The 12,711-nt window shown below is 37.3% G+C and overlaps 1 protein-coding gene across 9 annotated transcripts in view; it reads right to left on the bottom strand.

Moving 5' to 3' along the window:
- RAPGEF6 (Rap guanine nucleotide exchange factor 6) overlaps positions 1-12,711 on the bottom strand; it is a 219,996-nt gene that overhangs the window by 43,208 nt on the left and 164,077 nt on the right. For 6 of the 9 annotated variants that reach the window (XM_054694436.1, XM_054694440.1, XM_054694442.1 and 3 more), the window contains 3 exons: positions 6,728-6,851; positions 4,509-4,532; positions 627-847 (listed from right to left, as the gene is read on the bottom strand). In XM_054694436.1, the coding sequence (XP_054550411.1) occupies positions 627-847; positions 4,509-4,532; positions 6,728-6,851 (369 nt within the window). The remainder of the gene's footprint in view (positions 1-626; positions 848-4,508; positions 4,533-6,727; positions 6,852-12,711) is intronic. The other 3 variants (XM_054694439.1, XM_054694441.1, XM_037509401.2) reach the window with 1 other exon arrangement.

The raw sequence follows: 12,711 nt of genomic DNA, 5'->3' as shown, positions 1-12,711 counted from the left end.
ACTAGTTGGTAAAAGTTATTATCTGTGAAATGAAATAAGGTAAAAATTTTAGTAATACTCTTCATTTAGCAATGACATGTTCTCAAATAAAAGGACTACTATCTAATATTACACGAAGAATCTTCACACGAAGAATTTATAATGCTTTTTAAATTTTTTTAAAAAAAATTTATATAAGAATCGGGGTACAGGCCAGATGTGCAGGAGGGTAAGAGGATTCACCAGAGTGGGGAACAGAACAGGCAGACTGACTGAAATACATTGCTGAGGGGAGCAGCGGGTGAGGCAGGAGAGGTCTTCCGTGCCATGTGGGTTGCTCTGTGGCCGTTGGGGATTGAACCGGCACTGCAGAGGCTACGGACAGCTTCACAGTGCTGTGCTCAACTGCCTGTGCCAACAGGGAGGCCCTTATAATGCTTTTAAATAAAACTTTCTTCCCCTGTATCTTGCATAATAATCACCAGGAATCGATGGGATTTAGTATCTTAGTAACAGAATCACATGATGTTTGGGCTACGTGAGTAATCTTTCATGACTGCAAGTTCATTTTCTTGATTTTTCAGCATAATTAGAGAAATAAATGTCTGTTTCGCTGTTAACATTACATAGTGAAAACATGTACTCACAGGTACCATATGCAGGTTCCCACTGCAATGACATCATCTGGAACTTCTCCTCATCTGTCTCTACATCCAGACTAGAGAGATACTGCTTCACCTTCCTTGCCATTTGGGCATCCTCGTACAGCTTCTTGGCATTCAGCAGGGAGCTACGGCGTGCCCTTTTTTTGTGAGCACCTCCCTGAACATCTAGCATGTTTGAGTTTGTGCTGCCTTGACTCAATGACCTGTGAGAAGATGGAAATCACAGTTAGCTGCTGCAAAGGTAAGAATAAACGTGGCAGATCAAAGATTAAAATAATTTTGTTCTGTTAATGCTATTGCATGCTGATGCAAATGGGTTAAAAGATGAAGAGCATTAATGCAAAGTAATATGGCAGGTATGGCAATGTTCTAAGATTTGATAAAGTACAGAATTCAAAAGAAAAAGATAATAATTCCCCCGAGCCATGAAATCAGAATTGTTTTTGCGCCTATGAAACCCAAGGCACACCTATGAGAAGTGAAAGCATTCTTCCGGCCATGGCAGCCACCCACATTCTGAAGATATGGCAAGAACCTGGGCTGCGACAAGTCTAGCCTCAGCCAGATTTCTGCACCAGGGTTCTTCATCAAGGGAATTTCTAGAACAGCTTTGTTTATTGGTACTGCCTATTGCCACCACTACTGCAGTCTATAGCAGGTCCACTCTGAGCAAGCTAATTTTATTAGTCATCAGTGGGCCAATATTCAAAGAGAACACTCAATGGGAAAAATAAGAGCATCTGTATTCAACTCAATATAGTCAAGAGTTTGGCAATGCAGTAAAAAGCTACTCAATGCTTCACTCGTGTAAGAATGGATAGGCAAAAAAGTTCATTCTAGGTCTCAGGATTTGGGACCTTTCTACTGCAATGTCTCTGAATGTGGTGGAACGGCAATGCAAGATACAAGTTCACATAACTCTACTCTTTTTGACAAACTTTCTTCTACAATGACAACATCTAGAACCAATGGAGAAAGGAAAATACAATGCTATTTGATCTTTCTAACAAGGCTAGCAAACACGAGGTTCTTTTATAATTTTTTATTGTATTTGCCTTTCTAAAATAATAAAGGTATGAGTTTTCGAAATTGGCCTCATATTTACACACAAATATTCTAAATACACAATAACACATTCATAACCATTTGTTGTTCAGTGCTCATGAACACAGTTTACACTGTAAATCAAGTGAAATCAAATTGTAAAATGTTCTATTTTTTTTTCTTTCACAATTTTAAGAACTTTGAAATAGGACGAGTCTTACATTCAATGGCAACTTGCAAATACTACTGATCAGATGAAACTGTGAGATGGCTGTCAAGGTAACACTTTATATCTGGCAGAATGGGGTCTCCCTGGTGGCACAGTGGGTTGAGCGCCACGCTGTGAGGCTATCCGCAGCCTCTGCAGCATGTGTTCAATTCCCGGCCCACCAAGGAGAAACCCACATGGCACGGCAGACCTCTCCTGCCTCGCCTGCTGCTCCCCTCAGCAGTGTCTTCGGCCCATCTCCCTGTTCTGCTCCCCGCTCTGCCTTTGGTGAATTCTCTCACCCTCCCGTGCCTCTCACCTGTACCCCAGTTCTTGTATAAATAAGTCTTCAAAAAAAAAAATCTTGCAGAATGGATGAGAACAAAATCTAATATTAGTAAATTACTCGCTGAACTTCCAGGAGCGAAATGATTACAAGGAAAAATTGCACTCCCAAAGCTCTACATTCACAAAGGAGGTGTCAAAAGGAAGCTAGCTTTAAATTTTTGCAAAATCAGTTTAAGGGCCTAGTACCAGCAATTTTTACTCTTCCTATGACTTGTTTTCAGAAAACTTGCATTATCAATATATTTGATGGAACAAAACCAATAGAGTGTGTGTGTGTATGTGTGTAAACCCTCATTCTCAACATGAAGATTTTTACAAATACCTAACTCAATTTGCTGTACTTACTGTGAACACACAAGGGTGTTATGAATTATACCTAATCATCACACTGAAGTTTAAGTAAGAGTTCTTTTAGTAAGTATAAAGTAAACTTTCTCAATGATAAAAATGGGGGCCTCCCCGGTGGCGCAGTGGTTGAGTGCTGGGTTGCGAAGCTGCCCATGGCCTCTGCGGCGCCGGTTCAATCCCCGGCTGCTCCCCGGCCACCGGAGGAGGGTCCCACATGGCGCGCAGACCTCTCCTGCCGCCTGCTGCTCCCCTCAGCAGTGTACTTCGGTCCTTCTGCCTGCTCTGCTCCCCGCTCTGGCTCTGGTGAATTCTCTCACCCTCCTGTGCTTCTGACTGTACCCAGTCATGTATAAACAAAACAAACAAACAAATAAATAAAACATGCCTCTATTAAAAAAAAAAATGGACTGTAGTGGTTTTTCTTAGTGGTGCATAAAATAAAAATGTGTCCAACAATTAATGATGTGTTAGAGTGAAAGCTATGTGGTAAAGTCATCCCAACATTTAGGAGCAAATTTTAAAATAAATATATCTTAGTTGATACAAAAGAGATGCCCACAAATCTAGGACACAAGCTTCTAATAATTTTAGATTAGAAGATTTATTTTCACCAATTATTAGATAATTGCATTTAATTAATAAATACAAGCACTGTGATAAATGACAATAAGGTATCTCTAGGCTACTTCCAAAGCAGAAAACAGTCTGATGTAAAAATGAGAATACCCAGCAGTCTGTAAGGCAACCCTAATGTGTTAAAAAAGTCATTCAAATATCTAAAAATTCCCACTAAGATATACTCTCCAAGTACTGTTTTGCATAATTGCAATGCCAGGAGTCAATTTTTATTTTCAGTGAGAACCACCAAAAAAGACTAAGACATAAATATATAATAAAGAAATAAACACACAAGAAACACAGAGAGAAGGGTGGAAGAAAGAAGGAAATTCAAGGTCACCAAGTGTCAACAAAAAACAAGACCACAAGTAAGACTCGTTAAAATAAGTGGCTCACAAAAAAATCTTACACATAATAAGAACATCTAACTTCATGATTCACTAGTATTAAAATAACAAAATTGTTTTTATACAGTCCCTTCATTTATAAAACCATCTCTTTCTTAATTCTTAATCTAAAAATGAAAGGACTACATAGATGATTTGTAAGATCCTAAACATTCTATGCTTCTAAACAATGATCTGGTTATATAAAAGCAGAAGTCTGAACATAAATAACAAAGGCGGCAGTTTCTGGTTCTATTACAGTTCTAAAAGAGATAAGGGATTTGGATTTAAAATGGTAGGAATCTAAAATAAAATTCAAGCAATGCTATGGGTCTCATTGTATTAGTGGATCTGAGGAATTAACATCACCTCCTCTTTCAATTATTTACTAATGTGGTTATATAGTGTTGTTTGGGTAAAGGCTGTCACTTTTGGGAAAAGTGATGGAAGATGCAACTTATAAAGAAATCTTTCATCCACTTTTATATACACACAGTTACCTATGTTTGCTTACATCTTTAGTCAACAATCAGAATTTGGACAACTCCATCTTCCCCATCTGTACCATGGGAATAATAGTATCTTATGGGGGTGGCTTGGGGAATCAGAATATTCATAAGGTGTTTAAAACTGTGCAGAGCATATGGCAAGTGCACAAGAAATATTTGTTATCATCATCATTTAACTGACCTGCTGAAATAAAATCTAAAAGGGACTTACAGGACATCAATTGGAAAAGTAAATGTGCTATCACTACTTTAACCTTGTTAGCAAAAGTAAATTGTCAGGAATGTAGGTTGACAGGGTTAATAGAACACATGCTATCTTATGTGCGTGCATTAATGAAAAGGATGCAGTATATGTTAAGAGTTGCACAACCTTCATTCCAGTTGCATTCATCTCTACACTTACCCCAGACTCCGCCACCTCTTCTTCCTGTAAGCAAGAGCCACAAACATTGAAGCATGTATTTGAAAAGAAAAGCACAGAAAAAAAGACAAGAGTTGAGGGTCTGAGAAATTATGGAGACAGAATAGAACAGAAAACTTTTACATAAAAAAATTGTTGCTTAACAGTAAAATGATTTTAATGGAATGCAAGGGGTAAAATGAGTTAGGGCATGTATTGAAAGTCAAGAAACCTCACGATATTTTAAAAAATACAGTATGGTTTTACAAAACTTACATTTTTAGCACCTAATTCATCTAGAGACTTCTGTTAAGAAAGCTTAAGTAATTTATTTAACTATAAATTTGAATTCAGTTTTTTGAGAAGGAAACCTTGAAGAAATAGAACTTTTCAATATTTTTTAAAAGGATTTTTAAGCCACATATTTAAGTGACAGGATGAAATTGTGAGGAACTTAAGGATTTATAATTTCATTTTTAAGTGTAGAAATTTCCAACAATGTATTTTACAAAAAAATTTGACCAGCAAATCCAACTTAAAAGTAAAAACATATAAAAAATTTTTATAATATACCATAATTGTATTGAATATTCAGTTTTAACCCTTTGCACTCCGCTGTCCCCTCTCAGGGGACATTGGTAGACAATGTCCAGAATGGTTCGGAGCGCAAAGGGTTAAAATTACATTCCTTTGCTTTTTGTGTGCACCTCCTTCCCCCATGCCCTGGCTGGCCTCAGTGAGCCTGCACTTGTATCCACTGAGCTCCAGTGGTAGGAGGTCCATGAATCTATTTTGCAGTCAGCAAACTGATTACTGTACAAATAAAAAGTTATTTTGTACACAAAAAGGATATATACCACCAAAATGGATAGTATATTTCAGTATTGGTGGACAAACAAAACTGACCAGGCAAGTTTCAGTCCAATTTAATTAGAAATGTTTTCATTTCCTCTGTACTGCAATTCTACTCAATCAGGGCATTTCCAAGAAGTCAAGTTATTAATTTCCTCGTCAATATTTTCCTCCTTTACTCATTCTGGAAGCACTGATGGTACTTAGCATATTACTAAATGGTCTGGCAGGGCCACAAATTCATTATATCTCAGGAACCAGAGTGACAGTATGCCAATAAATGGAGATCGATGTAAGGAGACAGGGAATGGTGGGGCCACTGTACAAGGACATGAAACAGAAACAAAAACAAAAACAAAAACTAAACCCTTCACTGATGTGCTTTGGTCCCCAGTTCCTTGTGTTTTCTGCTTCCACATGGTTGACCAATGACATCTCTCATTACATGCAGGGATGCTCAGGGACAGAACTGGGGTAGGTAAGGAGGAAGCAATATGACACTTCCTCCCTATTTTTGAGGATCTCTAAACTAGAGAAACCATCAGACCAACTACTTACATAAACTAGGATTACTGACAGTGATTTAAACAAAACAAATAAAAACAAAGGCACAGAGGAAACTCAGACTAACAATTAAAATGCCTAATATCTATTTTCCCTGAAAATTATAAAAATCACTGGAACAGGTTGACAGCATACCTTTTTTCAAGTTTTATATCATTGAGAAAGCCTTTGTAAAAATTACAATAAAATGAATTTTAAAAAGCATTCTTAGAAGATCAGGTTAATAGGGGACACAATATTTCTATTTTTATTAAAGAAGGCACATGATTAAATTTCTTTCTAAATTCTGTTAAAACACATACTGTAGTACTGTGACTTGGGAAACAGTGATATATTTCAGATGAATGAAGTATGAATTAAATAGAAATACAACTCTGAAAACATTGATCAAAAACAAACTTTAAATTAGAAAGCAAATGAGAACGCTTGTCCTCTGTGGAACTGGACTAAAAACCAGCAAATTTCTCTTAAGTTAGCTGATATTTTAAATAACATTATATAACCATCCATGCACTCAAAAAAACCCCCAAAAAACCAAAAACAAAAAAACCAGAGCTTAAACGTCAGCATATTGTATAATCCCAGGATCACATTCTAACTGCTCTGAGCTTTAGTTTCTTCATATGGAGAAGGCAGGCCAAAACTATACACCTTTAAGGATTATTGTAATAAACAATTTCTTGAGACTGACTTGTGTAAAACACTTAGAAAAGTGCATAACAAATGGATGGCTAGTGAATGATAAAACAAATTAATTACATCACCCTCGACGCCACTCAACACTTTTGCTCACTTCACTACCATACCTCTGTCGGAACATCATAGCTGGATCCATGTTAGCAGAAGTCATTCGAATAACTTGACGGATTTCCTTGGCAATCATTCGTAACTTCTCAAAATTTACTAAGCCATCTACTTTGGAGTCATTTCCTACAGAATAAAAGTAATTTAAAAATTTTCCGAATTGTTATTCTTGGAAGGCATATCAGAGCCTTCCTTAATTAAATTATCACTTTTATTTTTAAGAACTGATAAACTCATAGATGATTCAACATTGATCCTAGGGAAAGAACTACCAGGAGGAATTCTGTTCACACAGGGATAATGATTATGAATATAAGTGAGAAACTGTGTAAAACCAATTTCATTATAAGTACATCTATAAAAGGCACAGCTCCTCAAATCTAACTATCCAGATGCTGGATCCATTCTCAGGCAGGTATCTGCATCTACTCTTATGGGGAGAAGGGTATACTACTTCAAAAACTTAGGTTTTAATCATTTGGTTACAAAGGGTGACCTTTGAGCTTAACCCAGTTAAGTTTTCTTTGACCTTTGAGTTAACCCAGTAAGTTTTCTTTGCTTTATATTACTTAAAAAAAAAAAAAAAAAAAGAAACAAACAAAAAAAAAAACCTAGATAAAAATTGTCAAATGAGTTGGAAGAGAAATGGAAGATATTCCATGAAAACCAGTATTTCTGGCTTCTTGTGAAGAAAAGAGGGGAGGATCTGGGTGGAGGATTAAATAACTAGGACTCTTTCTCCCAATGACAATAATTAAGAGGTGGGTGGCTTTGAACATCAATACATATTTGCTTGTTTGGAACTTTACAATATTTGCTTTTGTTCGTTACATAGAAAAAAAAATCTACATTTCTTAGAGTAAAAATTCAACTCTCAAAATAGTCTATTTTCTTTGAAGAGAGCAGGCATGAAACCAGACTTAGTCCATTTATTTATTGGTTTACCCAATTCAAGCCACCAGGTAAAAAATTATATGTTAAAAGTGCAATCTATCTACTGTACTATTTTCTTCTTTAACAACTGTCTTTTTTAATAGTGTGACCACATCTATCTCCTATTGTACCCCTTGAGGTGACTTTGTGGAATGCCAAGTCCCTGAAACCAAGTTTAAGAGTCACATGGGTCTGGAGCACAGGGATGGTTTCCCTCATAGTATACAGCATCTGTACATTGAACATATGAATTGTTCAGCGACTCAGTCTGAGTTTAAAAGGAAATGATCACCAAAAATACTTGAAAGTTAAACACATTCTGAAGTTAACATGTTAGACAAGTACATTTTTGAGTCTATAATGTTTTCTTAGGTAAAATGAGTGATAAAAAAGAGAGGCAGTAAGATAATTAGAACCATCCTCCTGACAAGAACAATTTAAAAAGTTTCACAAAAATATATAAAAAAAAACCAAAGTAATCAAAAAACTAACGAAGCAGTGAAAACTCTAGAAGAATAGAATGAAGATCTGGGTAATATTTAGTATTTCCTACTGCTTGGCTATAGCGGCATCTGCTGATTTCAGGGAAGGGGGATGATGAGCTGAAAAACTGAACAGTGCCACCAAGATTTTTGAGGTTAGTAAGTCCAAGTAAACTTCCAACACTTTAGGGCCTCCCGGGTGGCGCAGCTGTTGAGCGCTGGGGGCGGTTCAATCCCTGGCTGCTCCCCGGCCGCCACCGGAGGAGGGTCCCACATGGCGCACAGACCTCTCCTGCCGCCCGCTGCTTCCCTCAGCAGTGTACTTCGGTCCTTCTGCCTGCTCTGCTCCCTGCTCTGGCTCTGGTGAATTCTCTCACCCTCCCGCGCTTCTGACTGTACCCAGTGCTTGCATAAATAAATAAATAAATAAATAGATAGATAGATAGATAAATAAATAACAAAAAACACATGCCTCTTTATAAAAAAAAAAAAAGAAAATCCCTTTAAAAAAAAAAAAAACAACTTCCAACACTTTAGACTGAGATTCTGAAAGCCTATAACCTGGAATACAGTGTGAAGTGAATGTAGATGGGGCAAAAGTCCAGCGTTATCTTAAACTGTGAAAGCAGATGATTTGGGATTGCAAGCACTCCTAAAGTGTGTGGAAGAAATAACCTTTAAATATCCCCATAGGAATGGGATATCATCTGAAACCTCAGATATTTTTGTAAAATTTCATACACAACACAACATCCATTTGATCAAAAATAATCAGGCACATAAGGTGAAATGAAAACATAAATGAAGTGCAAGAGAAAAAACAACAGAATGGAAACCACCAAGAATTCAGAACATGGAATTACTAGAGACAAACTTTAAAATAAATATGTTGAATTATGTTCAAACACGTAATAAACTAACACTGAGGACTTTGGAAGATGTCAATATGAAAATAAACATAAATGACAAAACTGAGAAACACAGTAAGAGGAATTAGGAATTATTGATGCATTTAACAGTGAAAAAGAATTAAACCAGATAGCAGATTGGTAGAAAATACCAAAAATGAAGCATGTTGAGACAAAAAGATGAGAAATACAAAAAAGAGTGTATCAGAATATAGGGGCACAGTGACCAGGTAGAATCAGAGGTGAAATCAAAATCCCTAAAGGAGAGGTCAGGAGACAAAAAAAACCTTAAATCACACGAGTGAGAATTTTCAAAATGATAAAAAAAGTTACAAAAATACAGGCACCAAGATATTCTATAAACAAATCAGAATTAAAATAAAAACAAAATGCGACACCTGGTAACATCATAGAAAAATGAGAGAAAAAAAAGAAAGAAAATTATAAAACAGCCACAGGGAAAAGGGCAGATTATAAGCAAAGAAACAGCAGTAAGAATGACAGTTGCCTTCTCAATGGAAAGCAGAAAACAACAGTCCTTATCTTAAAATGTTGAAGATTACAGTCAACCAAAATTTTGCCTTAAATATGACTATGAAACAGGGCTTCCCTGGTGGCACAAGAGGCTAAGTCTCAGCACTATGAAGCTATTTGCAGCCATTGCAGCACGAGTCTGAGCCCTGGCCAGGGAGCTGACCCTTATGGCGCAGCAAACCTCTCCTGTCTTCGCCCACTGCTCCCCTCAGCAGTGTATTTCAGTACATCTGATTGTTCTGCACCCCACTCTGTCTCTGGTGAACCCTCTCACCACCCCACCCCTATACCTCTGGCCTGCACCCCAGCTCTTGAATGCATAAATAAATCCAAAAAAAAAAAAAAAAAAAAAGGACTATGAAATAAGACATTTTTAGATTAACAAACACTAAGAGATTTTATCACTAGTACCTAACTAGCAACTAGAGGGGGAAAAAACCCAACCATATGACTGCTTTGAAATGCAGGAATAAAAAAACAACCACCACCTACAGGTAAAACTAAATAAAGAAATACTGATTTCAAGATACAGTGATATCATGGGGGACTGAAAGGCATGGCAAAACATGTGCATATAAATCAGGAGGTGACTATGCACAAAAACCAACTCAGAATGGATTAAAGAACTAGACATAAGACCTGAAACCATAAAATACATAGAAGGAAATATAGGCGAAACACTACATGATATGCACATCAAAGACATCTTTACAGACACATCACCCAAAGCAGTGATAGTGAAGGCAAAGATAAACAGCTGGGACTACATCAAATTAAAGAGCTTCTGCACAGCAAGAGAGACAATAACCAAAACAAAGAGAAACCCCACCGACTGTGAGAACATTTTTGCACACAACACTAACGATAAATGACTGATCACAAAAATCTACAAAGAGCTGATGAGACTCAACAACAACAAAGAAAATAATCCAGTCAAAAAATGGGCAGAAGAGCTCAAAAGAAACTTCTCTGAAGAAGAAATGCAAATGGCCAACAGGCATATGAAAAAATGTTCAACATCACTTGTAATCAGAGAAACGCAAAACAAAACTACAATGAGATACCATCTTACACCAGTGAGAATGGCACATATTAAAAAAACGAGCAACAACAAATGTTGGGAAGGATGTGGAGAAAAAGGAACTCTCCTGCACTGCTGGTGGGAGTGCAAACTGGTCCAACCACTATGGAGAGCTGTGTGGAGATTTCTTGACCTACTAAACATAGAGCTTCCATAGGATCCAGCAAGTCCACTCCTAGGTATTTACCCAAAGGACACAGAAACATCAATTCCAAAGAGCACCTGCACCCCTATGTTTATAGCAGCACTATTTACAATAACTAAGCTTTGGAAACGACCCAAATGCCCAAAAACAGATGACTGGATCAAGAAGATGTGGTACATATACATCAGGGAATATTACTCAGCATTCAAAAAAGATAAACACATGCAATTTGCAGCAACATGGATGGAGATGGAAGGGATCATGCTCAGTGAAATAAGCCAGAAAGAAAAAGAAAAATACCGGATGGTCTCACTCATAGCAGGAATCTAGAAAACTTAAATAAGGGACCAGGAAAAAGAATAACTATAAGAAAGAAAATATCAAAATCAACAAACAACTATGAACCAGAGACACTCTATGGGGGTGGGGGGAAAGGAGGGATTGGGGTCAAAATAAGGGAGTTGTAATTGTATGGGGAATATAAAAATAAAATTTAAATTAAAAAAAGAAAAAAAAACAAATAAAATTGTTAAGAGATATGTGATTTATGTGATCATGCTTCCCTATTTATATTGAATGTCAGAAAGCTTATGGTCTAATTATGGCCTATTCCTTGCGAAATATAAGGCCATATGACATGTTCTTGGGAACTAATCTTATTCCTGATTTTATAATTTTTGCTCCTGTGATTATTTTCCATTCCTCCTGATTTTCTTACTTAATCGGTTTTTCAGCAACTTTTATATATTTTTCAAATGCACATTTTATTAGGTTATATATAAATAAAGTAATATAGATGATGCACATAGAACACTATCCTGACTTTTTCAGCTGTGTGTATTAATAAACAATTGCTAATAAAACTTCTCTCTTCTCTAAAATCAATCAATCAATCAAGAGGTGACTAATTGGAATTTTTTTTTTAAAGATTTATTTATTTTTGTTTATACAAGCACTGGATACAATCAGAAGCGCGGGAGGGTGAGAGAATTCACCAGAGCCAGAGCGGGGAGCAGAGCATGCAGAAGGACCAAAGTACACTGCTGAGGGGAGCAGCGGGCGGCAGGAGAGGTCTGCACACCATGTGGGACCCTCCTCCGGTGGTTGGGGAGCAGCCGGGGATCGAACCAGCGCTGCAGAGGCTGCGGGCAGCTTTGCAACCCAGCGCTCAACTGCTGTGCCACCGGGGAGGCCCGACTAATTGGAATTTAAATGAGTGCCCTGCACTGCCTAACATGTAGAAATGTACTAATGAATGTGAAACTAATATCAGCAAATGTAAACATTATATAATGTCTAATATAATAGTTGGAAAATAGTAAAACAGTGTATAGTCAACAAGTTATCACAGGGAGACTGTAGATTAACCAGATGGTAAAAGAAAAAGGATTTTAAAATTAATAATTTGCAGTTCACCCAAAGATAACCTTGGAAAAGTCATACCTAGATTTTACAGAAAATTCTTCAAAAATCATTAATTGAGAGAACAACATAATACAAAAATAGGCAAGCTACCTAACTAATAACTGACAGAACAGAACAAATTAATAAATGAGTGCCGGGGCCTTCCTGGAGGAGCAAGGGGTTAAGATGCAACCTATGAAGCTGTCCGCAGCCACTGCAGCATCAGTTTGCTCCCTGGCCAGGGAGCTACCCACATGGAGAAGCAGACCTCTCCTGACTCCACTGCTGCTCCCCTCAGTAGTGTATTTCAGCTAATCAGCCTGTTCTGTTCCCCACTCTGTCTTTGGTGAATCCTCTTGCCATGCCCTCCCACCACTCCGACCTCTGGCCTATGCCCCAGATCTTGCATGCATGTGTAGAAAAATATCTTTTTAAAAAAATGAGTGCCTATAAGTAATCAGCAAAATGCAAATTAAACCACATCAACATACAAACAATC

The sequence above is a fragment of the Talpa occidentalis genome, unplaced genomic scaffold, assembly GCF_014898055.3.
Source record: "Talpa occidentalis isolate TD23 unplaced genomic scaffold, MPIMG_talOcc4v2.1 talOcc4.13, whole genome shotgun sequence".
Lineage (NCBI taxonomy): Eukaryota > Metazoa > Chordata > Mammalia > Eulipotyphla > Talpidae > Talpa > Talpa occidentalis.
The sequence above is the reverse complement of the archived record's forward strand: the minus strand, read 5'-3'. Positions and strand labels throughout refer to the sequence as shown.